This window comes from Podarcis muralis, chromosome 3, assembly GCF_964188315.1.
Source record: "Podarcis muralis chromosome 3, rPodMur119.hap1.1, whole genome shotgun sequence".
Lineage (NCBI taxonomy): Eukaryota > Metazoa > Chordata > Lepidosauria > Squamata > Lacertidae > Podarcis > Podarcis muralis.
In genome coordinates, this window is record NC_135657.1 from 11,612,794 (window position 1) to 11,640,629 (window position 27,836).

The 27,836-nt window shown below is 44.5% G+C and overlaps 1 protein-coding gene across 2 annotated transcripts in view; it reads left to right on the plus strand.

The window, feature by feature from the left end:
- The window catches only part of PNPT1 (polyribonucleotide nucleotidyltransferase 1), a 50,957-nt gene extending 28,502 nt beyond the window's left edge, over positions 1 to 22,455 (plus strand). For both annotated transcript variants that reach the window (XM_028725119.2, XM_028725120.2), the window contains exons 14-28: positions 1,161 to 1,231; positions 2,854 to 2,890; positions 5,470 to 5,536; positions 5,620 to 5,709; positions 6,658 to 6,711; positions 6,814 to 6,923; positions 9,321 to 9,392; positions 9,492 to 9,555; positions 12,846 to 12,929; positions 13,936 to 14,019; positions 15,512 to 15,618; positions 15,933 to 15,988; positions 18,710 to 18,788; positions 19,614 to 19,661; positions 22,140 to 22,455. In XM_028725119.2, the coding sequence (XP_028580952.2) occupies positions 1,161 to 1,231; positions 2,854 to 2,890; positions 5,470 to 5,536; positions 5,620 to 5,709; positions 6,658 to 6,711; positions 6,814 to 6,923; positions 9,321 to 9,392; positions 9,492 to 9,555; positions 12,846 to 12,929; positions 13,936 to 14,019; positions 15,512 to 15,618; positions 15,933 to 15,988; positions 18,710 to 18,788; positions 19,614 to 19,661; positions 22,140 to 22,295 (1,179 nt within the window). In that variant the 3' untranslated portion in view covers positions 22,296 to 22,455. The remainder of the gene's footprint in view (positions 1 to 1,160; positions 1,232 to 2,853; positions 2,891 to 5,469; positions 5,537 to 5,619; positions 5,710 to 6,657; positions 6,712 to 6,813; positions 6,924 to 9,320; positions 9,393 to 9,491; positions 9,556 to 12,845; positions 12,930 to 13,935; positions 14,020 to 15,511; positions 15,619 to 15,932; positions 15,989 to 18,709; positions 18,789 to 19,613; positions 19,662 to 22,139) is intronic.
- The last annotated feature ends 5,381 nt before the right edge of the window (positions 22,456 to 27,836 follow it).

Genomic DNA, 27,836 nt, shown 5'->3' on the forward strand with positions numbered 1-27,836 from the left:
CAAGCCAGAGCACAAAAAACTTCTCAGAAAAACTCTTCACAAAGTTCAAGAGGTCAAGACACAAAGGCTTTAGCAACTAATCCACACCTAATGACCCACCTAAGTGGTACTCAGGATACCACTCAAGAAATCACTCAAGATATCCCTCAAGCAATTAAGGAACAAAAGAAGAAAAGGCACACTAGCCTGGGAACTTCCTCTCTGCCCAGAACATTGGAGGCTACACACCACACCTCCTCCACAGTATTTATAGGAACTCAAACACTGAGATCCTGCTCTGTTCCAGTAACAAGAAGCCGAAAGCACCAGCCTGAAGATGACGAGTGAGACCTCGTCGAAACGTCGCCTAGACACCCCAACTTTTACACGGGAAGACACCCGAGGACACCAAAACCTGCATATATATATATATATATATGAGAATCTAAGTTCGGCCTCATTGAAGGGCAGTATTTCAATATGAGTAGGGAAATGAGAGTACCCCTAAACATTTTTTTAGAAAAAAGAACTGCGCGTGCGCATGCACACACACACACACACACACTGCCCCTCAATGAGACCAAACTTAGATTCACAAAATGTTTAGGGGTATGCGTCCCCCAAGAAAAAAGCACTGTATATATGAGATGTGTGAGGTGTGTGTGTGTGTGTGTGTGTGTGTGGAGAGAGAGTGTGAGTGTGTGTGTGTGTGTGTGTGTGTGTGTGTGTGTGGTAGTCCTCCCCCCCCCCCGTGCCAAAAAGAAAATCTGCTCAGAAGAACTGTGTGTATATTTTACTGCAAGTTCTTCTAACAAATGTCAATTTAAAAGTTGTCACACTTTTGAACTGCACACTTTTGAACTGCCCAGCTGTAATCGGTATACGGTGGGAGGGCTAGAATAGCAAATGTGCCCTCTAGAATGGTTCATAATTAGCAGAACCTGTAGCCAAGAAGTGGGGAGGGCTGAAACTTGAAGTTGTTCTCTGTAAATCCAAAACAGTGCAGTGCAAACATCAATGATTCCCCTTCTGATATCATTGTGAATTTGTGCCCAGAGCAATACTTACCTTATCTGGGTTTTTATGTGTCTTGCTTTTGAATCATTGCACTTTCTTATTTGTTGAGAACTTAATTCCTCTCCCCTAAACCACAGTATTTTCAGTAGACCTCTGTTTTCTAGGTCCTCTGCACAGTTACATTTGACTCACTGGAATCGAGTGTAAAATCTGACGTTATCACAACAGCTTTAAGGTATATACACCACCATCCCTTCTCCTTTCAAACCCCAGCTTGACTTTGGCGTGTTAATTGCACCATGTGACTCTTTAGGACCTTGTGTTCATAATCGTCAAGTAAATCAGGAGGGGCCATAGCTCAGTGGTTAGAGCTTCATCCTTTGCATGAAGAAGATCCCTGGTTCAATCCTGACATCTCTATTTAAAAAGGATCAGGTGGCAGACAGAGGTGAAGACCTCTCCCTGCCTGAGAGCTTGGGGCAGACTGCTGACAGTCTGGGTCGATAAACTGGACTGTATGGGCAAATCTGATCGGAGGTAACGCAGCTTCTGACATTCATATGAAATCATCTTTTATTTGAAGGCAATCTCTCTAAACGTTATTGAAAATGGGTATATACAGCCCCTTCAGAGAAATCAAGACTGGCCACATGGAAAAAAGAATATCAAAATAACGTAGCTAAGTTGAACTTTGAAGTAATCCTGAGACAGTACAGTGCAAAAGTAGTTATTAAAAGCTTTCCTAAGAAGAAAATGGGACACGGGTGGCGCTGTGGGTTAAACCACAGAGCCTAGGACTTGCCAATCAGAAGGTTGCGATTCGAATCCCCGCGACGGGGTGAGCTCCCGTTGCTCGGTCCCTGCTCCTGCCAACCTAGCAGTTCGAAAGCACGAAGTGCAAGTAGATAAATACTGCCTCTGCCTCTGGCAGGAAGGTAAACGGCGTTTCCATGCGCTGCTCTGGTTCGCCAGAAGTGGCTTAGTCATGCTGGCCACATGATCCGGAAGCTGTACACCGGCTCCCTCGGCCAATAAAGCGAGATGAGTCAGCCACAACTGGACCTAATGGTCAGGGGTCCCTTTACCTTTACCTTTAAGAAGAAAGTTGCCCGGTTTTTGCTTTTTTTTTGTTTCGGTAGGGACAAAAAATTTATTGGATCAGGCAACTCGAATGTGAGTTGGTTATTCCATAGGGGATAGTTCTAACTGTTTAAGGACAAATCCTAGTGGGGCAGATGTATTGAGAAATGGCAGGGTATATGAAAACACGGACTGCTTTAACAATGAGCAGGAATCTAACAAAGGCTTCCTCATCTGTTATTTATTCAGTATCAGAAAAACACTTCTAACATGGTTTTGCTCATATAGGCGACTACCATCTTAGCCGTGTCCAATTGACACGTGATCAAAGACGGAACAGAATCGGAACACCCGCGAGAAACGGTCGCTGCCTGTATGCAAATGATTACTCAGATAAAAATTATTTAATCTGTTGTTGGTCTGGTGCTCACCCAACTTCGCAATGAAGCATAAGCCGGGCTCAGATGCACTTTGTTTTAACGATAGAGTAGCCTAATATTGTTCTCTGAGCTCTGTTAGAGGCAGGCAGGCCTTTTCCTGGGAAAAGAATTTCTCCTAGTATTTAAGGTGTTACAGAAACAAACAAAAAGCCTTCAATTGTTTCCTAGCATTATGAGCCAAGGGTGCCTTTCTAGAGGTTTAAAGGAATTTGCAGGCAGGCATGGCCTCAGAGGGATGCTTTAGGTGCCTACCCCTCATTTCCTTCAAGGGGTTCCTGATCTAAGTAAATTACTTGCAGCTCATTTAGTTTTTTGTAACACTTGTTTCTGTTTTTAGTGGAATAAAGGAGAAGAACTTCATGCTCCACTACGAGGTATGAGAACTCACTTCAGCTGCATAAAAAGCATTTGTGCTTAATTATTAGGAATAATTACTCTGAAAACATAGGGGCTTGTTCTCGAATTGCTTTCTTTATATCTGGAGCCCGTTCCTGAGGCCTGAAAGCTGCATGCAGGCCGCTTTGGAGCCTCCTCTAGGGAGACAGGCTGTATGTGGAATTGTTCTTCGTCCGCCTGCATTGCGGTGTCAGGGTGTATTTAGGGGTTGTATAGAGTTGCACGGTGCTAGAATGTATTTATTTTAATTATTTTGTGATTTTAATACCTTACGCTGCTTTGTGTGCGCTTTTTTAAAAAAGAAAAGCAACTGAATATGTACCGTAAATAAAGCGTCTTCTCCCCTCACCCTGACTTTAATAGCGCTGGTATTTGAAACAAACAGGCTCCTTTTCACTCTACCTTTGCTTCTTGCTTGTTTTTGGATAGGATAGAACCTTTGTTGAGACTGCTGCTGACAAGCTATGTTCGCTGGTTGCTTTGCTGTCCAAAAGCAAATACCATATTTTTCACTCTATGGGACGCACTTTTTCACCTCCAAAAATGTGTGTGCTTCCTATGGAGCGAATGCAGGCTCCTTGGCTTCAGCGATAGCAACACAAAGCCTCCGAAGCACAGAGGGAGAGCTCCCCCCGCGCTTCGGAGGCTTCGCGTTGCTTTCGCTGAAGCCCCCGGAGCGCAGCACGAACTCCCACTGATCTCCAGGGGCTTTGGGCAGCTATCCACAAGTCTTCGGAGCGCAGCAGGAGTTCCCGCTGCGCTCCAAAGGCTTGCGGATAGCCACCTGAAGCCTGGAGAGCGAGAGGGGTCGGTGCACACCAATCCCTCTTGCTCTCCAGGCTTCGCTTCGCTGGAGAGGCGCTGCACAGTTTTCCCTCTGCGCAGCGCCCCTTCAGCGAAGCAGGAGGAGAAATGGAAGGGGCTCCGTTTCTCCTGCAACTTTGCTGAAGGGGTGCTGAGTGGAGAGGGGGAGAATTTTTGTTTTCCTGTTCTCCCCCTCCTATGGTCCGGTTCGTCCTATGGTCTGGTGCATCCTATAGAGTGAAAAATATGGTAAATGGGAGGATTGCTCTTCCTCCTCCTCCTAATCTCAGGATCATAAAACTGTAGAATTGGAAAGTACCCCAAGAGTCATCTGGTACAACTCCCTGAAATGCTAAAGCATCCACAAATCTCAGCTAAAGCACCCATAATTGCCTCTTCCTAATCTCTCTCTCTCTCTCAAACGCACCAGTGTGTATGAGAGATAGAAAGAGATCGAGATTAGGGGAAGATTAGGTTTGGAGTGAGTCCACCATACCCTAGTGGGGTGTAGTGGTTAGAGTGCTGAGCTAGGACCTTGGAATCCAGGTTTCAGTTCTGCACTCGGCCAAGAAGTTCACCTTGGACCAGTCACAGTTTCTCAGCATAGCCTACCTCATAGGGTTCCGAGGATAAAATGGGGAAGGGGAGAATCTTGTGCTCCACCTTCGGCCCATTGAAGGAAAAGTGAGATATAAATGTAGCAGTAGTAGATGGTGGAAATACAGTCGTACCTTGGATCCCGAACGCCTTGCGAGTCGAATGTTTTGGCTCCTGAATGCCACAAACCCGGAAGTGAGTGTTCTGGTTTGTGAACGTTCTTTGGAACCGGAATGTCCGACGTGGCTTCCGATTGGCTGCAGGACCTTCCTGCAGCCAATCGGAAGCCGCGCCTTGGTTTCCAAACGTTTTGGAAGTCGAATGGACTCCCGGAACGGATTCTGATCGACTTCTGAGGTAACACTGTAATAACAGTAGCAGTGGGATCAGTCTGAATACAGAACCAGATAGGTGATTGCTGAAAATGCTCTGCATCCGTAGCTGCTTGCACAAAGGAACCTGATGCACTGGAATTTTCGATTTCCCACCCTCTCTTATTAAAAGGACGATTTGTAAATCATCCCTTAGCTTATCCAAATTATATTGACAGTGAAACATTTGAGTACTGAAGCTACAGAGATTATTGTGAAAGATGGCTGAACTTAAGCATTAAGACCTTTCTGCAGTTTTAAGACACGTTTAAAAATGTTGGAGAGTTTCAATTAGGTTTTGAAAGAAACCTCTTTCATACTTTGAAAGAGAAGATCCTGAAAAGTGTGTAAACCTTAAAATTAGGCACTAATTCAAACTTCCATTTGTACAGCATAGTATAGCAACTCTAAGTAAAGCTACTTTAACTGATAAAACGTCTGGAGGTTGTATCACTTCAAATTATAGTGCAAGTATTCACTCTGGTCTACTTAAGATTGCTGCTTTCATTAGGTGTGCATAACTCCGCATAGGATAAGCCAGATAGTTTATTTTTTAAAAGGTCATATTGTTTTCGTGACGACTGTGAAAGTGTACAACTTAAAATATGTGGCTGAAGATTATTCCAAAGGGTAGCATATTAATAACTCTGCAAATGACTCATTGCATGAGCATATTTTTATCCTTTTGGGTGAATTCCATGGATGTTTGCCTTGAAATGAATGCTGACAATCAGATAAGCATTATACTGAATTTCTCCCCCTCTTGATATATTAAAATTTTGCAGTTTCCTCCATACGCAACTAACGAGATTGGCAAAATTACTGGCATGAATAGAAGAGAGCTTGGCCACGGTGAGTAAGAACAGAAGAAGGTGAATATCTAGACTGAAACTGAATTACTCCTTGTAATTCACAACATAATTTTTTACTTGTAGGTGCACTTGCAGAGAAGGCTTTGAAGCCTGTGATTCCCAGTGAATTCCCTTTCACGATAAGGGTTACTTCAGAAGTACTGGAGTCAAATGGTATTTGATTTTTATTATTTAACTATTGCTCAGAATGTGTGGGTGGAATTCAACTTAGCGCTAAGCAGATCGTTCCGTCGCACAAGCAGAAATGCTTGCGCTGATAAAACTATCTCCACTCGCCCCACACCTATGATTTGAAATCTGGCAGGGCCCTTATCACAAGGCTAATGGGAAGGGCAAAGGATGAGGTTCACCCCTGTTACTTTTTGAGATTTCCCCTCTTTTTAGAAGGCGCAAGGGTTCATGAATTGGCTAATGGGCTTTGGGCTAATGTTTGTGGATTTCATTAGGGAAACCCCTACTCTTTCCCCCAGGGACGCGGGTGGCGCTGTGGGTTAAACCACAGAGCCTAGGACTTGCTGATCAGAAGGTCAGCGGTTCGAATCCCCACGACGGGGTGAGCTCCCGTTGCTCAGTCCCAGCTCCTGCCAACCTAGCAGTTCGAAAGCACGTCAAAGTGCAAGTAGATAAATAGGGACCGCTCCAGCGGGAAGGTAAATGACGTTTCCGTGTGCTGCTCTGGTTCGCCAGAAGCGGCTTAGTCATGCTGGCCACATGACCCGGAAGCTGTACGCCGGCTCCCTTGGCCCATAGAGCGAGATGAGCGCCGCAACCCCAGAGTCGGTCACGACTGGACCTAATGGTCAGGGGTGCCTTTACCTTTACCTTACTCTTTCCCCCATAATTTGAGCACATGTCTTTAGACTATTTACTGTTGCAGATGTTAGCTGAAATTTCTGAACCGCAACAAAACAGTGCAAAAACCGAGTGCTTCTTGTATCTGGAAAGAAAACCCCCTATCCCAGGGAGAAATATAAATCATACGGTGGCAAACAGTTGTCCATGTCTTTTGTGTTGCTAAGAAACTTATTTATATGCAGATCATATATTTTAGTGGCTACTCAAAAATGGTTGATAGGATAACCTTGTGGTTTCTGTTTCCAGGATCATCGTCAATGGCTTCTGCTTGTGGTGGGAGTTTGGCACTGATGGATGCAGGTATTCCACAAAGAGGAATTCCTATTTTGGGATGTGTTTATGCATAGGTCAATGGAAGTGGCACCAAAACTCAGAAGTGCATGATTTCTCTTTTATTGTTAGGAGTCCCAATATCGTCTCCTGTCGCAGGTGTTGCTGTTGGTTTGGTTTCCAGGGCTAATTCTGAAAAAAATGGAGACATTGAGGATTATCGCTTGCTAACAGACATTCTGGTAAGAGTTCCTAATTGAGTCTGTTTCTCAGTATTCAAAAGATCTGGACTCTAGCTTAAAACTCATATCTGTGACATGTGTAAATTACAGTGGTACCTCAGGTTAAGTACTTAATTCGTTCCAGAGGTCTGTTCTTAACCTGAAACTGTTCTTAACCTGAAGCACCACTTTAGCTAATGGGGCCTCCCGCTGCCGCCGCGCGATTTCTGTTCTCATCCTGAAGCAAAGTTCTTAACCCGAGGTACTATTTCTGGGTTAGCAGAGTCTGTAACCTGAAGCATATGTAACCCAAGGTACCACTGTATAGGTAATCGTGCACAAATTGCCAATAACACGTGGCTTGGAGGCTTGGCTATGAATCTGGAAGTCTTCATTTTGAACCTCTCCTCTGTTATGAATTCCCCTTAATCCCTTCCATCTGCAATATGAGATAATAATACAGGCTTGCTTTACAGGATTACAGGATCCCCTATATCAGGCATCCCCAATCTCAGCCCTCCAGATGTTTTGGGACTACAGTTCCCATCATCCCTGACCGCTGGTCCTGTTAGCTAGGAACGATGGGAGTTGTAGTCCCAAAACATCTGGAGGGCCAAGTTTGGGGGCGCCTGCCCTATTTGATGTGCTTTGGATAGTGCAAAATGATTTTAAAAGTTCCCTTTGTTTACTGTTAGTTCACGTTGGAGAATGCATATCGTTTACATGCAGAACAGCCACCTTAACACTTCATTAGTAGCCACAATGCTAAAATAGGGAATAATAATTTGATGGCCTGTTGAACCCACAGTACCTGATTTGACATTAATGTTTTTATCACATTGACTGCCAGATGTTCAAAATCTGCTGTCTGTGCAAAAATCTTCCACATCTGCAACGGAACGCACATTAATCACAGCATCGCATTAGATTAGTAGTTTTCAACCAGTGTGCCGTGGCACCCTGGGGTGCCTTGAATGGTGGTCAGGGGTGCTGTGGGCAACACTGGCCTCTGTCCTTCCCTCCCTCCTCTGATGCCCTCTCACGTCTCTGCCTCCAAAAGGCTTGCACAGCTGTTTGCTGCAGCAGCCCTGGATACAAGCTCCCCAGGCGACTGGTGGCTCTGTGGCTGGACAGGGGTGCTGGTTGCTGGGAGCTGAGGCAGCTCAGAGGCCGGTGGTGAATGCAATGGGAGCACTCCACAAGGGAGGGTGTTTGAAAAAGGGTGAGAGGCTGCCAGCTCGGCAGGCAAGGGGCGACACAACTGGGTTCCTGAGCCCCACAGGGGTGCGGCAGAACGAATATAGTTGGTCAAGGGACCCATGGACTCACAAAGGTTGAAGACCTCTGCATTAGATGTATACATGAATTGGTACACAGTAATTGTGTCTGCTTACCTGAAATCTTGGAAATCATAGTTCTTTTGATGGAGCTAGGTAAAGGTAAAGGGACCTCTGACCATTGTGTCCAGTCGTGACCGACTCTGGGGTTGCGGCGCTCATCTCACTTTATTGGCCAAGGGAGCCAGCATACAGCTTCCGGGTCATGTGGCCAGCATGACTAAGCCGCTTCTGGCGAACCAGAGCAGCGCACGGAAACGCCGTTTACCTTCCTGCCGGAGCGGCACCTATTTATCTACTTGCACTTTGACGTGCTTTTGAACTGCTAGGTTGGCAGGAGCAGGGACCGAGCAACGGGAGCTCACCCCGTCATGGGGATTCAAACTGCAGACCTTCTGATCAGCAAGTCCTAGGCTTTGTGGTTTAACCCACAGAGCCACCTGCATCCCTTTGATGGAGCTAGTATTCTCTAATAGAATTCTTACCACTTGCATTGGCTTAAAATAAGCTTAAGCTTGTAGTGCAGTTGTATTCAAACTCTTATACAGTGGTACCTCGGGATGCGAATGGGATCTGTTCCGGAGCCCCATTTGCATCCTGAATAGAATGTAAGATGCGACAGCACGTCTGCACGTGCGCGGGTCACGTTCTGCTGCTTCCACGCATGCGCGCGATGTCATTTTGACCATCTGCGCGAGTGGCGAAACCTGGAAGTAATGCGCTCCGTTACTTCCGGGTCGCCACAGAGCGCAACCCAAAAATACTTATCCTGAAGCATATTTATCCCAAGGTATGACTGTACAAAATACCCCTACTTCGTTATCTGACTTTTTCCAAAGAAACCATGAAACTATAATTAGGGGACCTCTGCTAAAGGTTTCTCAGACAGGCACCGACTGTGAAAATATGTTGCAAGTATAGGTTTTGCGGTTGCAGCCGAAATGTAGGGATTGTTTTAACCTATTGTGGTAGAATTTGCATCCCTCTCTTATGTTCAGGGCTGGGGTGTCGCTTTTTTCAGTCTGTGAGTAGAAACTCTGTGGTCTTGGAAAGACATTTGGAATATATTTATTTTCTGCAGGGAATCGAGGATTATCATGGTGATATGGACTTCAAAATGGCTGGAACGAATAAAGGAATCACTGCCTTACAGGTATCCTCCTCCAATCCTCTTAATTTGAAATAAACCTCTGTTCCAGAAAAAAAGATGCTATTGATAGCGATTTTAACTTTTTCACTTGTGTATCATTAGGCTGATATCAAACTACCAGGGATACCCCTAAAAATTGTGATGGAAGCAATTCAGCAAGCCACAGGTGAGTGTAGAGCGCATGGCGTTTGATTTTCACTGCTGTTTTGATAATTTCCCATGAAATGGACAATCAGCCCTATTAGAACAGTACAGTGGTACCTCAGATTACGAACTTAATTCATTCCGGAGGTCCATTCTTAACCCGAATCTGTTCTTAACCTGAGGCGCGCTTTCGCTAATGGGGCCTCCCGCTGCCGCGCTATTTCCGTTCTCATCCTGCGGCAAAGTTCGCAACTACTTCCAGGTTAGCGGAGCTCGTAACCTGAAGCATTTGTAACCTGAGGTACCACTGTAAATCCTTATCAGTGCCCACCTTAATATCTCTGACTCGACTATTGTATTTAGGTGGTCTCTTTGAGGTTAAGCCTTCTAAATAAAAGCCTCTTGAAAGCTTCTGTAACGGCATGCATTCTGTCCCTACGTACCAGGGGCAGAACCTCAGGTCCGCAAACATGCTTTTGCCCGATTTGAAAGTCCTAGGACGTCAGGCCACCTTTGCTTTGATACTGTTCGTTTTTGTGTTTTTCTTCAGCGATTTTCATATTTTTGCAACCTGCCCTACGCCCATTTGGTGAAGTACACATTGCAGTATGAGCACAAATAATAAATTAACAAATCGCTATTCTGGTTTTGGCCCTGTTTTGGCCTTTTGAGGATGCCTGGTTAAAATTGTCGGTGTGACAAGCAATCATTGTTAGACATAGGAAGTTCAGTTGTGTGATAGGAATAATTTTGATGTGTGAATTAAAAAAAAACCCTTTCATTGGTAAAATGTATGGTTTCTTATGTGCCTGGTAAATTGGTTGTCTCTTTTTCCAGCGTTTAAAAGTTAGGAGTCTGGTTCATGATATACAGGAAAAAATTAATATTAAAGGGACTCAGCATATTTGAGACCTAATATGCATTATTCAGAATGCTTCTATATGAAATAAAATGTGGCATTAATGGTTATTGAACCAAAGACTTGAAGACGAAAGATATGCACTGGGCATATATTTGTTTGGAGCCAAGGTACTCCTTGGACACCAGTCTAAAAAATAAAAATATGATAATACTGAGATCCTCATCCTTCATGTTAAGTTTTGTAAAAGAGCTTTTAGCTTATGGGTCGCTTCATTTTAAACTGGGTTGGGGAACCTGTGGCCCTCCAGATGGGTCTGGACTTTGTCCATTGTCCCTCACCATGCCCTTGCTGTCTGGGGCTGATGAGAGCTAGAGTCCCAAGAATATGTGGAGGGCCACATGTTAACTATCCCTGTTCTAAGCAAAATGACTGATCAATTTTTTTAATGTGCATGCTGCAAGACCTCAATTTGGTGTCCTAATGAAGAGTTAGGTAAAAGGACCCCTGACCATTAGGTCCAGTCGTGACCGATTCTGGGGTTGCGGCGCTCATCTCGCTTTATTGGCTGAGGGAGCCGGCGTACAGCTTCCGGGTCATGTGGCCAGCATGACTAAGCCGCTTCTGGCGAACCAGAGCAGCGCACGGAAACGCCATTTACCTTCCCGCTGGAGTGGTACCTATTTATCTACTTGCACTTTGACGTGCTTTCGAACTGCTAGGTTGGCAGAAGAATGAAGAGTTATCTTGCATCTAATAAACCAAACCTACCATTGACTGTTAGACGGCGAGCCCAGCTTTAATATTTTCTTTTTCATGTTATCGTTTTCATTTCTTAAAGGAATGCATCCGAAGGCAGCCCTGTTTAGGGAAGTTTTTAATGTCTGATGTTTTATTGTATTTTTAATATTTTGTTGGAAGCCGCCCAGAGTGGCTGGGGAAACCCAGCCAGATGGGCGGGGTATAAATAATATATTATTATTATTTTTTATTATTATTAAGCAGAATAGCCTCAAAAAATAACCAATAATGTCTTCATTTGCAGCCTCCATGACTAATCAGCATATAAAGCAGACTTTCTAAACTTTGGGTTCTGAGAATGTTGAACTACAACTCCCATCTTCCATAGTCAGCAGGGGCTGATGGGAGTGGTAGTCCAACAACATCTGGGAATCCAAATTTGAGAAAGGCTGGCATAAAGGTTTAGATAGTTGATTTACCAATTAGAAATAGTTAAACATTGCAAACTTAACTCCATATGGGGCAGCTTTCACTAGCCTGTTGTCTCCAGAGGTTCTGGATTGCACTTCCCATCTGCTTCATGCTGGCTGGGAAGCTATGGTCAGAAACATCGGGTTGGTGAAGGCTGGTATGGGGAAAGCCCCTTATGGATTCACAGCTGCATCATCTGCTTTGATACTCTTTGGCTTACAGCTTCGCCATATTTCTTCCCAAACTGTTGTTTATAGGCAGTGAACTCTGCCCACCCAGCGTGATTTCTGTTTCTGAAGAAGAAAGCTGGCTTGCTCTCCTTTTTCTCAGGAAAGCAATTTTGATTTCTTTGCATCTGCTAGCTTGCTTTCAGAAAAAGCTGTGTGTTAGAGAAAGTGTTCCATGTGACATAAGCAAATGTGATCAATTCCAAGCAAGGTGTTCATTGAAATAAATTTTTTTTGGGGGGGGGGGCGGTTTCTACCTAAGTAACATATGGTGGCCCGTAATTTAGATGAACTTGTGATTGCACTGGGTGTTGTGTTTTTGTATTCCAGTCAGCTTCAGAAGACACACACACGCGGTCAACACAATACAGTGGTACCTCGGGTTAAGTACTTAATTCGCTCCAGAGGTCCGTTCTTAACCTGAAACTGTTCTTAACCTGAAGCACCACTTTAGCTAATGGGGCCTCCAGCTGCCACTGCGCCGCCGGAGCACAATTTCTGTTCTCATCCTGAAGCAAAGTTCTTAACCCGAGGTACTATTTCTGGGTTAGCGGAGTCTGTAACCTGAAGCGTCTGTAACCCGAGGTACCACTGTACCAGCAAAAGCTTACACCAATGGGATAAGGATTCATTATTGCACAGTGATTTAAGTGCTGTGTAGTGTAATGTGCTTCACCTGGGGGAGGGAGTTGTAGGGCTTTTTAAAACGCGCTGGAAATAATGCACAGAGCTGGACAAAAGATCTGCTGCCCTAAATGCCTTTATGAAGCATAAAACTGGAAACAATTCTGCTTTTTTATTGAACAATGCAGCTCCCCAAAAGTGCCTCAAACCCTCGCTGTGCTGCTGCGTGCAAAAGTTTTGCTTGATTAGTCATGTTAGAAGCATTAGGGAAGAAAGGAAGGTTTCCTTGCAACAAAATAGAGTTTTTTTTTAAAAAAAGAAAGCATTTAACATGTGTGTTCTATATTTAAACTAGAAGGGTTTTTTTTAATGTGTTTTTTTCTCCCTTAGTGGCAAAGAGAGAAATATTGCAAATTATGAACAAAACGATTGCAAAACCTAGAGCAAGCAGAAAAGAGAACGGACCACTTGTAGGTAATAGCATTTGTAATTAACTGTACATGTTCTGAGCAGTGGGTTGGGGAGTACAGTTGGACGACCAAAGTTCTCGCAGGTGTGCAAACCATGCTTTATAAGAACAGTGGTTGGTGGTCAAGGATACAACCCATAGTTCTCAGGCTATGCATGCATTACTTTTTAGATTAGAACCTTTCTTTCAAGTTAATTCCTAATTCAGTATAGGCTTAGGTTTCTTAAATGTCTATTTCACTTCCCACTACAAAAGTCCTGAAAGGAGCTACAATGAAAGGAGAAATTCCATAACAAAAGTCACATAAGCATGTTAAAAATTTGTTCAGGATACAGTACTATTAAAGGCTTCATCCCACGTCTAAAATAAGGTAAATAATGCTGGTTTGTAAACATCAACTTGGCTGGTTATATCTGGCAAGTAAGAATCACCTCCAGGTGATCAGGCAGGGAGTAAACATTTCTTAATTCAGGGTAAATTTTGTTTACGCTTTATTTCAGACTGCTAGTATGGCAAATCCCCCGCCCCTCCCATTTTTTGTGAACTAATGAATTTTAACTTACAAGGCTACCATAAAGTGATGGCATCTTTTGAGCTGAAAAGTTATGCTTTTAAGATAATAGTTTAGGTTCCGAATTCCCTTCTATTCATGGAAGGGCTTTTGATCTAACAGAGGATCCTGCTGGCAGAAAGAAGAAAGGTAGCTTTTCCTGATTCCTCCTGCATTCTCATATACACTCCAAATCTATATTTTTGTGGGGCAGAAGGGAGTTGCATGGGAAATCGGAGGAGGCCACCTCCCCTCATCTACTGATAGGAGTGTCCCATAGATGGAACTTTTATTTCCATTGGAGAAAATGAGTTCCAGAACGATGCCACGATATTTTAAGTCTCTAAAAATATTAACATGTTTACGTACAGTCAGGATAAAAGTATTGTGTGGGTGGGTGTGGAAATCCCTTGATCCTTTTATTGCAACAAATTTCTCACTTAAAACTCTTTGCATTTCAGAAAACGTTCAGGTGCCATTAACAAAAAGGGCGAGATTTGTTGGCCCTGGAGGTTATAATTTAAAAAAGCTTCAAGCTGAAACTGGTGAGTCTTCATTGATTTTTGATGTGTACGTTTGCAAATTTATTAAATTATCCTGTTCTCCTTCCCCAAAATTGAAGCACATGCCTTTCTCTATAAGGGAGGAACGCTTTGCATATATAGCTGTACTCACAAAGTTGATAATGCAGACTAAAAGCAGGGATACAACTAAAGTTTTTCGTTTTCTGGTGGCCGTGTGCTTTCTCTTAGTGCAAATGAAATGTAGACGAGAATCATAGAACTGTAGAGTTGGAAAGGAGACCACGAGGGTCATCTAATCCAACCCCCTGTGATGGCAGGAATTTCAACTAAAGCATCCCTGACAGATGGACATCCAACCTCTGCTTAAATCCCCCAAGGGAGGAGAGTCCACAACCTCTCAAGGGAGTCTCTTCTGCTGTCAAAAAGCTCTTACCAATATTAAAATTTGTACTGCTGCTTAGTTAGGATCAACTTTCTTGAAACTTGAAGCCATTGGTTTAGGTCCTACCCTCCGGTGCAGGAGAAACAAGCTTGCTCCATCTTCAACGTGACAGGTATTTGAAGGTGGCTATTGTATCTCCACTCAGTCTCCTCTTTCCAGGCTAAACATACCTGTAGACCAGGGGTCAGCAAACTTTTTTAGCAGGGGGCCGGTCCACTGTCCCTCAGACCTTGGGTCGGGGGGCAGACTATATTTTGAAAAAGGGAAAAAAAAGAAGAAATTCCAATGCCCCACAAATAACCCAGAGATGCATTTTGAATAAAAGGACACCTTCTGCTCATGTAAAAACACGCTGATTCCCGGACCGTCCGCGGGCCGGATTTAGAAGGCGATTGGGCCGGATCCGGCCCCCGGGCCTTAGTTTGCCTACCCATGCTGTAGACTCTTTCCCTTTCTCGTGAAAACTTTCTCTATTTTGCACTTCCTGCCGTTAACCTTAACAACAGCCAATACCTGCCAGAGTTTCCTTAAGCTAGTTGGCTTCAGTTTCCTGCGGGAGATCCGGATGGCATTGGCATCCTTCATTATAGTGAAGAACGTGGAGGAGAATTCATTCATTAGCAGAGATGAGTAAGAAGGTGCATTGGGACCTACTGGCAGATCTCTTTGCAGTAGATTAGCACGGAGATTTCTGACACCCAGCTGCAGCAAGATTACTTTCCCACTGACATGTAGGCTGGTGAGAGGCAGCGAGCAAGAGTGGAAATTTCTGTCCGTAAGGACTGTGAGTTCAGCTCTGTTGTGGAACGGGGAACAAATTCCTAGGCTCAGAATCTGCTCACTTGTCTCAGGAATCTGCAGAGTAGATCCAACAAGTCTGAAATCTGTCTGTTCCTTCCTTTTGATCCTAAGTTGACGATTTGGGCGTTACATTTTCGCCCCTTGATTCCTACACATCTCTAGCACCAGTGTGTTGAGTCACTTAACAATTCCTGTACGAAACCACCCAATCTTTTCTTCTTTTCTTTTTTTACAGCAGTGTTGATTTTATCCACATTTTTTATCCTGCAGGGGTAACCGTTAGCCAAATAGACGAAGAGACCTTTTCCGTATTTGCTCCAACACCGTCCGCTATGCATGAAGCACGAGAATTTATTACCGAAATCTGCAAAGATGATGTAAGTGCATATTTTAAGGAGTTTGATATATTGTGCATATGCTTCATGTATCAAGATCCGTCTCTTAATATAGGTACGGCTGCTTTTCCTGCTGCCCTAAGCCTATTAGATAGGGTGTGCTAAAACATATATCTAAGATATGATGGCAAGGATGCATAGAGCTATTAGAAAGGGCTTGTTGGTGCCCAGTGCGAACTTTGCATTTTTCATCGAGCAGCAAGTCCTGTGCCGAATCACACACCCATCCTTTAAATTTCAGATTTCTTGGTTTTGCAGAGCTAGTCATTCATCTCTTTCTGGTTTGTTTCTTGTAGCAGGACTATCAGTTGGAATTCGGAGCTATTTATACAGCCACAATAACAGAACTGAGGTAAGAGAAACTCGTCAGGTTATAAAGACTAATGATCCCCTAAGCTTGCTGGGTGATATTAGGCTAGTCATTGCCTCTGACTCCAGCCTATTTCACAGGGTTGTTTTGAGGATTAAACATGGAGGAAGGAGAACAATGTACATTACCTTGAGCATGTGTGTTTTATATAAGCAAATATTCCATGCTTAGCTTGAGTATATAATATATATTTTATATATGCCTACAAACATCATAAAATAAAGAAGGCTGATCGCCGAAGAATTGATGCTTTTGAATTATGGTGCTGGAGGAGACTCTTGAGAGTTCCATGGACTGCAAGAAGATCAAACACATCCATTCTTAAGGAAATTAGCCCTGAGTGCTCACTGGAAGGACAAATCGTGAAGCTGAGGCTCCAATACTTTGGCCACCTCATGCGAAGAGAAGACTCCCTGGAAAAGACCCTGATGTTGGGAAAGATGGAGGGCACAAGGAGAAGGGGACGACAGAGGACGAGATGGTTGGACAGTGTTGTCGAGGCTACAAACATGAGTCTGACCAAACTGCGGGAGGCAGTGGAAGACAGAAGCGCCTGGCGTGCTCTGGTCCATGGGGTCACGAAGAGTCGGACACGACTAAATGACTAAACAACAACACAAACATCAGGAACACAAATCTGAAAATGGTGGTGAAGTCTAATATTTTTGCTTCATTTGAAGGATTACCGTATTTTCCCATGTATAAGACGCCTCCTATTTTGGGGGACTCCAAATTAAGAAAACACCCCTCAGCACTACCCGTGTATAAGACGAGATCCAATTTTAAACCTAATTTTTTTGGAGGGGAAAACCTAGCCTTATACACAGAAAAATACGGTATGTTTAAAAATAGGTCATTTTAAAGTTAAATACAAGTGCAATGATTTGTAAACGTCTTGATGCAGCTTCTGTTTAGTCTGATACCTCCCTCATCTCATAACTGACCTGATTCTGCACCCTATCCAGCCGTTTAATTATATTTTTAGGAAGTGAACCTGGAATTCCACAACTGCTGCTGCCCATATATAAAGGCAGTTGTGTGCAACAGACATGAGGGAGTGCATCGTTCCACAACTCCCTCCCAGACCCTTAAATCAGTATACAAATGACACCCAGCCCCACCTCTCATTTAAATCAGAACCAGTGAAGGCACTGAATGTCCTGTGTGAGTGCCTGGAGGCGGTTGGAGGATGGATAGCAGCTAACACATTGAGTCCTGTCAAGACAGAAGTACTGTTTTTGGGGGACGGGGCAGGCAGGTGTAGGGAACTCCCTGATCCTGAATGGGGTAACTGTGCCCCTGAAGGATCAGGTGCACAGCCTGGGAGTCATTTTGGACTCACAGCCGTCCATGGAGACGCAGGTCAATTCTGTGTCCAGGGCAGCTGTCTACCAGCTCCATCTGGTACGCAGGCTGGGACCCTACCTGCCTGCAGACTGTCTTGCCAGAGTGGTGCATGCTCTGGTTATCTCCTGCTTGGACTACTGCAATGCGCTCTGTGTGGGGCTACCTTTGAAGGTGACCCGGAAACTGCAATTAATCCAGAATGCGGCAGCTAGACTGGTGACTGGGAGTGGCTGCCAGGACCATATAACACTGGTCCTGAGAGATCTGCATTGGCTCCCAGTACGTTTCCGAGCACAATTCAAAGTGTTACCTGAAGGAGTGTATACCTGAAGGAGCGTCTCCACCCCCATCGTTCAGCCCAGAGACTGAGATCCAGCTCCGAGGGCCTTCTGGTGGTTCCCTCATTGTGAGAAGTGAGCTTACAGGGAACCAGACAGAGGGCCTTCTTGGTAGTGGCGCCCGCCCTGTGGAACGCCCTCCCATCAGATGCCAAGGAAATAAGCAACTATCCTACAGTGGTGCCTCGCAAGACGAAATTAATTCATTCCGCGAGTTTTTTCGTCTTGTGATTTTTTCGTCTTGTGAGGCACGGTTTTGGAAAAGTTTTGGAAAAGCTTCAAAAATCACCAAAGTCTTCAAAAACCTCAAAAAAGGCTACCACACTGCGTGCTATGAGTTGCTCCTTGAAGTCAAGTCGCAACTGTATTAACGGTGTTAAGAAAAAGGAAACAAACTTGCAAGACGTTTCCGTCTTGCGAAGCAAGCCCATAGGGAAATGCGTCTTGCGAAGCAACTCAAAAAACCAAAAATCCTTTCGTTTTGCGAGTTTTCCGTCTTGCGAGGCATTCGTCTTGCGAGGTACCACTGTATTTTTAAAAGACATCTGAAGGCAGCCCTATTTAGGGAAGTTTTTAATATTTACTGTATTGTTTTCATACTTGATTGGGAGCCACCCAGAGTGGCTGAGGAAACTCAGCCGCCAGATGCGGGGTATAAATAATAAATTATTATTATTATTATTATTATTATTATTATTATTAAATGTGATTTAATGCTGACCCCCCTATCCACATTCTTACCAGCCTTACTGCATAAGAATGGAGATTAAGCTGTCCACAAAACTCTATTGAGATAAAGACTGCAAAGCATTTTTTGTGTGCACTTCAGAAAAGGTTAGAGAATAAGTAAAGAAAACAAGCCTGCAAAAAATAAGGTGGTTCTTTTATCCTTCCAAGAATAGAGGAATGTGTGGAACAGGCTTAGCTTCATCTAAGTAAGGATATATTGTGCAACACAAGCCCTCTCATCACATTCTGTTGACGTAAAGCAAGTTCTACTCTTCTTCTTTTAATGCAGAGATATTGGGGTGATGGTAAAACTGTACCCAAACATGACTCCCGTTCTACTTCACAACTCTCAGCTGGATCAAAGAAAGGTATTTATTTTTTCCTTCAGTAGTGGCTGAGTTGTGCTTTGGGGCTTTTGCTATTTCCTGTGCCATTGCTGTGGAGATGTGGTGCTCAGGAAGCTATGCTAGTAGGTCAGGAAGTCTGCCTCTTGGCCATGCTTATCAGAAGAGTCATTTGAGGCAGGAGCAACCTAACTAGTAAGTGTACAGCCAATATCCAGCCATGACCACCTGCTGATGCAGTGGAACTTTTCATTTCCTTTCTTTCCACCGCCATCCCAGACCCACCGCCCTGCCCCAAATCTGCTCCAAATGGTCCTCTAGAGTGTGTGGGGGACTGCAGAGGGGAGGAGATGATGGAGAAGCCCAGTTGTGTGAGGGGGCACCTGCACGTGCTATGTTCCATCTCACCCATTACAGTGGTACCTTGGGTTACATATGCTTCAGGTTACAGACTCCGCTAACCCAGAAATAGTGCTTCAGGTTAAGAACTTTGCTTCAGGATGAGAACAGAAATTGTGCTCCGGCGGTGCAGCAGGAGGCCCCATTAGCTAAAGTGGTGCTTCAGGTTAAGAACAGTTTCAGGTTAAGTACGGACCTCCGGAACGAATTAAGTACTAAACCCGAGGTACCACTGTATCTTTAAGGTTTGGCCCCATTGATCTGTGCTATTACTGTCACATGAATGGGTCGTTCTGACCATGGTGGCCACTTAGAGAATTTTGCAGTTACATGTTAACACCAAGCAAATGGAAGATGGAAAGGTAAAAGAAGAAGAATTCATGCCCCAGGAGAGTAGGATTTTCCGGCAAATAATTGGATAAAAATAATGATATTGACCCTCTGTTCTAGATTAAACATCCTAGTGCTCTTGGATTAGAAGTTGGCCAAGAAATCCAGGTAAACTTTAAACCAATATATGAACATCCTCTTGGTGTTTTTCAATTGTCTAAGAAGGTTAATGTGTATGTAAGCTCAATGGACACCATCCGTAAACTGTTCCTTTTGCGCAGCTAGCATTTCATTAGGTTACAGTGGTACCTCAGGTTACAGACTCCGCTAACCCAGAAATAGTACCTCGGGTTAAGAACTTTGCTTCAGGATGAGAACAGAAATCGTACTCTAGCGGCGCAGGAGCAGCGGGAGGCCTCATTAGCTAAAGTGGTGCTTCAGGTTAAGAACAGTTTCAGGTTAAGAACAGACCTCCGGAACGAATTAAGTTCTTAACCAGAGGTACCACTGTACGTGATAGATCGCTGCTATGCTATGTGATTTCTGCTGTTCATGTACTGTCCTTATAATGCACATGCGGGGGTAAAGTGAGATTGTTTGGGATGAGAGTGTGTGCCTGTCCAGGTGTCCACAAATCCTCTTGCCAGGGATAAATTCTCCTGGCTCTCTGGCATGTAAAGCACTGAAGCACAGATTCCCCTCCCCAGAGCTCCCATTCGCACTGTGCTTCAGGTAAGGTGAGAAAACAGCAGGGATCTCTTCCCAGAAGTGGGACAAATGTTCTCGTTCTCCATACATTAGTGCAAATTAGAGAAGACCCCTCCTTTCCTTTCTCCTAACTCTTCTGTGATTGCCAGAGGATTCAGAGGAGGGAAGTGGGTCACTGGTGACTATAAATAGTAGCTGGCTAGTAAACTGACTCAATATCGGGGGGAATCCTGTGGTGAATTTTCATTTTCCATATCCCTCTGGCTTGACAGTAGGTCTGTCCTTCTGCATTTCCACTTGGGACAGGGTCTGCCTGAGGTGGAAGGCGTGTTTCTGAGGTGCATTGTTTCCAACTGCGAGAGGGCCTTGTCCTTATTAAATGATCCTCCGCACATAGAAAACTGGTCTGTTGGGGGAGAATCAAAGAATTCTAGAGTTGGAAGGGACCATGGGAGTCATCTGGTCCAACCCCCTAAGCTAGAACTGTTGTCTGTGCGCAGTGTGTTTGTATGTAGGAACATCCTGTTAGGTGAAGCCCCACTTGAAAGCAGGACTATGGGGAAAGGGGGATTGATAGGTATATATTCTTGTCTCATACAATCCCACAGGTCCATGTACATACCGTATGTTCCGGCATACAAGACGACTTTTTATCCATGGGAAATCACCTCAAAAGTCAGGGGTCGTCTTATACGCCAGGTATACACATTGGGAAGGGACGCGGGTGGCGCTGTGGGTTAAACCACAGAGCCTAGGACTTGCCAATCAGAAGGTTGGCGGTTCGAATACCTGCGATGGGGTGAGCTCCCGTTGCTCGGTCCCTGCTCCTGCCAACCTAGCAGTTCGAAAGCACAAAGTGCAAGTAGATGAATAGGTACCGCTCTGGCGGGGAGGTAAACGGCATTTCCGTGCGCTGCTCTGGTTCGCCAGAAGCGGCTTAGTCATGCTGGCCACATGACCCGGAAGCTGTACGCCAGCTCCCTCGGCCGATAAAGCGAGATGAGCGCCACAACCCCAGAGTCGGCCACGACTGGACCTAATGGTCAGGGGTCCCTTTATCTTTACCTTATACGCGTTGGGAAGGAGGAGAGGGAACCAGTGAGCAGAGGCGCCCCTTCTGCTGTCGCTCCTCCTCCCTCCCCACAGAAGGGGACATGGAAAATCCTTCCAAGCACGGCACTTACTCACCGGCCCTCCAAACACCTCGCCTTGGGCTGCTGCTGCTGTGACAGCAGAGGCAGCGGAGGGATGCACGCTCTGCCCCGGGCGGCGCTCAAACTCTATAACTCTGAAACTGAACACCAAAAGTTGGGGGTCGTCTTATACGCCCAGTCACCTAATACGCCGGAATCTACAGTACATCGCAAAGGCTCGGTTTGGACATCATGCTCAACCAAAGTGTGGCATAGTGTGAATGGGCAAAGGTGTAGGCTCTTGGACTGGAGATTCTAGCTGCTTAGCTCCTCCTGGTTGTTTTGCTGCAAGCCATGGTTTGGCTTAATGTGTTGTCTGAACCTAGGCTCTTTCCACACAAACCAAAGGTTGTAACCAAGGTTCGTAATGTGGTTCAAAGCTCAGGGTGAACGAGGCCAAAGTCAACGCTCTCCATGGTCCAAAACAGAAATTAACAAAAATGGGACCACAAGGCCTTTATGCACTTGCGATGGCACACCCACAAAAGTCTTTCTGCACAAGGTATTTCTGGTGCGGCAGCAGGGAATCCTCAAATGTTATTAGTAGAAAAGAAAGGGAAGCCTTTTCCCTATTGAGGCTTTCATTCATACCCAAGATGTCCTGTTATTAATACTGCCTGCCTATATTGTAAAAGCAAATAGTTAAAAAGAGGATTTTTAAAAAACAATTAAGGTGTTTTAACTTTTATGCTGAAGTGTCAAATCCCCTTACAGACGATCAATCCCATTTCTTCCCAATGAACAGGTGAAATATTTTGGGCGTGATCCTACTGACGGCAGAATGAGGCTTTCGAGGAAAGTGCTTCAGTCTCCAGCTACAACAGTGGTTAAAACACTCAGTGACAAGAGCAATATAGTCGTGGGAGGTGCCATTCCAGAGCCTGCTAGTTCAACATCGTAGCAACTTTTTTTTGGAAGTGTAGAAATCATTCTGGACTTATCAATGCTGTGACCCTCTGACAAGAGACTAAATTGTTGTGAAATGACAGGTTCTTATCATGCAGGTTTGTATACCACACAGAGAAATATTTTAAATTTTGTATAAAGATCAGTGGATATCAGTTCATTTTCTGTCATTTGATTCTTTTTCTTTTCCCCTCGTAGAGTTTTTTCCTTTTGAAAAACATGCCCATAGCAACACCTCTGTAAATTATGTAAAACTTGAAACCACACTTCCAAGTAGCTGGACTGTTTCCAGACAATAAGAAAAGAAAACTGCCTAATACTTAACACCTTTTGTTGCTCAAGAGGTGTGTTGAAGATATATTTGTGTGTGCGCACTCTCAGCTGCCTTCTGTATATTGTTCGGCTTGCAAGAATGTCTTTAAAAAATCCAAACAGCTCATTCTCTCGCATAACAGAAAATGACCTCCGTGATCTATTTAACTCTGTGATAGGCTTTGCTTTTAAACCCTTTCAATACAATTTTATGTGCATCTTTCCCATTAGAAACTAGTGACGATGGGACTGACTGCTATAAAATGGAGCAAACTGTGCAACACAACTTTGCAGGCGAACATTTTAGCAAATGCGTATTTATAATCTGGCAAATTTAGCGCCACTTTTGAGGATCCCATTATGAACATTTTTTAAAAGACATTTTCAGGAGAGGTCATTCAAAGACAAAGATAGTGGCTTTTTTGTCTTTTGGTCACGCTGAATGTGTAACATTCATATATTTCACACTGGAATCGGGTCCTCAAGCTACCAGTTGAAAGATTCAGGTAGTTAGGCAGGAACAACCTTTGGGATGTGTAAAGAGTGGAGAGAGGATGGTCCGAGGGCTGCCAACGTCTGTTCGGGAAAAACAAGACGAAAACTGAAATGGATGCCTTAAAATGCAAATCTGATAAATTTATTGAAGCTCTGGAAGCATTGCTGCAAATCTCTTGTGGTGTTATATTAGAAATGGTGGGCCTGCCATTGTGTACAGTAGCACAAGGGGAAAAATAGGCACAACATCCTTCTCCTCTTGGCCTCAGAATAAATAAGACACACTAAGTGTACGTACAGGGATGCACATTGTTAAATGTGCCACTCTACCTTCCTGGGGGGAGATGTGTGAAGAACAACACAGGATGAGCAAAACGAATCTGTCTCTAACCAGAAAGGAACCTTGCAAGATGTATGGATTTACTATGTTATTTTCATAAAATGCCAAGCCCCCAAGTGTGTTGTACTTTGAAATTATTGTTGCATATTGGGAGCTTCACTTCTCAGTAGAAGCGATAACCTAAATGTCAAAATGAACCAACAGCTAGAAGAAATATTGGGTGCTCTCCAGTGTTAAAACCATACTGAGAGTGCAGCTGTTGGCATCCGTCTGTCTTGAGAGACAATGGAGTGTGCCTCTGGGGGTGAAGTAAAGCCATTGCATTAACAGCAGTGCTGTGGCCTCCCTGGGGCACAAGGCTGCCAAGATGACAAGACCCCGCTCTCAGCCTCATGGATATAGTCCAAAAGAAAGCAGAGCAATAAATTTGGCACCAGCTTGGCTGCAGGAGCTGCTGGAAGGAGGTGTACAAGGCGCCTTCCAACTGTTTTGTATCTCCTCTCCGGATTTCTGTAGGGTTTATTCCTCAGCCTTTTTTTCTCCTGAAGATATCCTGCAGGGCAGCGGAGCTTTAGGATCTGAGTTTTCCTTCTCCTAGGTGGGCTGCCTTCCCAGGTTGTTGAGCCCCATCTGCCCCTCACTCCCCACTACGGCAAGTGTGCGGAAACTGCCTTCTTGACCATTGAACCCACTCTTGGTCTCATCCACTCAATCCACGAGAGCATGTTTTCACATGCTGTTGTTGTTGTTTAGTCGTTTAGTCATGTCCGACTCTTCGTGACCCCATGGACCAGAGCACGCCAGGCACTCCTGTCTTCCACTGCCTCCCACAGTTTAATCAAACCCATGCTGGTAGCTTCGAGAACACTGTCCAACCATCTCGTCCTCTGTCGTCCCCTTCTCCTTGTGCCCTCCATCTTTCCCAACATCAGGGTCTTTTCTAGGGAGTCTTCTCTTCTCATGAGGTGCCCAAAGTATTGGAGCCTCAGCTTCACGATCTGTCCTTCCAGTGAGCACTCAGGGCTGATTTCCTTCCGAATGGATAGGTTTGATCTTCTTGCAGTCCATGGGACTCTCAAGAGTCTCCTCCGACACCATAATTCAAAAGCATCAATTCTTCGGCGATCAGCCTTCTTTATGATCCATCTCTCACTTCCATACATCACTACTGGGAAAACCATAGCTTTAACTATACGGACCTTTGTTGGCAAGGTGATGTCTTTTTAAGATGCTGTCTAGGTGAGTCCCTAACTCACTGTGGTTTTGAGACACATCAACTACTCTCCTCTGGTTTAGCCGGCTAGTCAAAGCCATTCCCAGGGTGTGGCCGCTGTCACATGCTGACTGCTTCTAGTAGCCACAAGTGAGAACTGAATGCGGGGTGGGGACCAAAGGTGGACGTTTTCCCTATCAAATACATCCAGGCACAGACAGAGCAAATTCTAGAGGGAATCACTGTGAAGCATCTTCTGTTTGCTGCTGTCAGAGAAGTCTATTTAGCCTCTTCATTTAGCCCAGTGTTGACTGTGAAGGAGAGCCCGGCTTGATCAGACCAAAGCCTCATCAAATCCTGTACTCAGGAGCAGGACATGAGCACAACAGCAATTCCCTTATGGCAGCAGTGGGGCCCAGAGAAAAGGTGGGAGGGTGTCCCAAAGGGTAGGTGCCATCAAACTAAATGGCGCCATTCCTACGTCACATGGAATGGGCCTCCTGATGAGATTGCTTTGTAATGGTATTGTGACCAGCCCTGAGATCTTGCGATGAAGAAGGGACTAAAAATATGTTTAATGATGAATAAAACAAATATGGATGGAATATTGCTTTTCTGCTGTTTGATCAAGGCTGCTATCCCCCCCCCCTCTGTGTCTGTGTGTGCACTAGGAAGTAAATCCCACTGTGTTCTGTGGAACTTACTCAGAGTGCAGCCTGTGCGAGTTTATCGTGCCATCAGGACTACGATTCCCTAGCGCTATAAACCCTTGGCTGCCCTGAGAAGCACCTCTTAGTTGTTGCGTCTGTGCATTAAGTTTAGCTGGCAAGGTCACGCAGAGGGTATTCTTAGCAGCCAGAGGCTTGCCCCAATGAGTATGTCTTTCATAAGTGTTGTAGGACAACTCTCCCTGTTGCAGCTTGTTCTTGAAGCCTAAGGTTAAGGTGATCTCACATTTTATTTGCATAATTAGATATGCAAATCTGTGTCACAACAAGCCCCCAGTCTAAACAACAGTGACTGGTTTGTTGGTCCCTGCATAACCATTAGCTGCTCCAGTTTGAACCATTGAGACACGTCCTCCGTCCTGGAACTTAGTTGTAAGCACCTTGGAGAACAATAAAGGTACTGAGGTGGAATTAACTTCTGAATTGTTTAGTATATAATTAGTCTAACACCCGGCATAGTATGAAGAGTTATGGACTATCCTTTAATGAAGGTGACATCATTTTGTGCATTAATCGTTCCGGGGGAAAGGAAAAGAACTCCAATACTGCTATCCAAGTAGTGTTTTCTTATCTACAGTGTTCTCAGTGGTCTGTAACTTCACAGTTTTAGGCTTTTGTAAAACAGATATTCTGAGGACTGGGTTGGAGTTCCCACAACTCTTAATGTTTTGTTTGAAGTTTGGTAGTAATTGTAGTTTCAATGAGAGAAAGTGGGACTGACTTGGGTGAAATTATTCTCAATTGATTTGGAAATATTGTTATAACTCTTGAGTCTCTAGCCAACTCAGTAATTTTAACTTACATAGTTTTTGGGGGGAAATAAGTGTTCTGTTGCGGTCAAGACTGCTCCAATCACAGAAGCGAACTAGGCCACCACTTGGTGTGCAAAACATATTGGAGAGTCTTCAGCTTATATACTCTTTGGAAAAAACACAGGAGCTCAGCAGTTCTTACACAGATTGAAATCTCCTGCATTCCATCATTTATTGTTGTCCTGAGCTTCATTTTCAGCCCAGGATTTAGACTCAGTTTTAAAGGGAAATAAGCAACTAGCATGAATTAGAAAATAGTATCCTAATCAATTACAGTGGTACCTCGGGTTACATACGCTTCAGGTTACATACGCTTCAGGTTACAGACTCCGCTAACCCAGAAATAGTGCTTCAGGTTAAGAACTTTGCTTCAGGATGAGAATAGAAATTGTGCTCCGGCGGTGCAGCAGCAGCAGGAGGCCCCATTAGCTAAAGTGGTGCTTCAGGTTAAGAACAGTTTCAGGTTAAGAACGGACCTCTGGAATGAATTAAGTACTTAACCCGAGGTACCACTGTATACTGCTTTGTTGCTGTTTAGTCGTGTCTGACTCTTCGTGACCCCCTGGACCAGAGCACGCCAGGCACTTCTGTCTTCCACTGCCTCCCGCAGTTTGATCAAACTCATGCTGGTAGCTTCGAGAACACTGTCCAACCATCTCGTCCTCAGCATATCATAAAACACAACTGTATACAGCAGATCAGAATAGCTATGAATAAAAGCAAGAAAAGGAAGGTTCCATAAGTGTTCACAAGGTTATGGATTGTACAGTTAGATAATGTCTTTTCCAAATGTTTAATTCATCCAAAAAATAAAAGTAAAGAAGAGGTCCCAGGGCAGGTATTAGCCACCGCCAGGGGGCTGGAGTTTGTAGGTGCCAGCCATGTAAAGCTTGAATAACTAGAACTCATGTCCTCACAGGGACACAATAGATATTGACAACAGCCAGATGTTTGTTATTTTAAAGAGATTGTTCGTGTTTTTGTGAATGTTGTATCAGAACAGAGGTATCGTGGGCTGAGTGTAGGGGGGAGGATTTGAACCCTTGTCCTCTGTAGCCTGACACTCTAACCCAAGTATCTTCAGTCTTTTCAGACCCAGTTTAAACCCAAACATGCATTTTGGGAATCTACTTCCCCATCATTTATCGTACGTTTGCATGGTGGTAGTGCTCCTGTTGCAGCCCATCTTGGATCAGGCTGTGACCCACCCGTCGAAGGCCATGCTCTAACCACTACACCTTACTAGCAAGACCCTTTTCCTGCCACACACCCCCCTAATACTGGAGCCTCTTGGTATACCCAACTCCCCATGCAAACTCCTCACTCTCACTATGTAACCAGCACCACAAATGTCAAATGGATAAACGCCTTTGCAGTTCCAGTCTATGCACTATGTCGTTGTTGTTGTGTGTCCCCACTATGCCATAGTGCCGGTGCCCTAGGCAAGGCTAGCGACTTACAACCCGCAAACCTGACCGCTAACTTCAAATTTCAAAAGCAGGTGTCTTGTAGGAAAACGAAAAGCGCAAAACTTGAAACCACTGAATTTAACTTAGATTGCAATAAGTAGTAATGCAGCAACCTTTGATTACCTTCCTCAAATGCAAAAGAAAATGTTTCGGCGTGCAACCTTGCA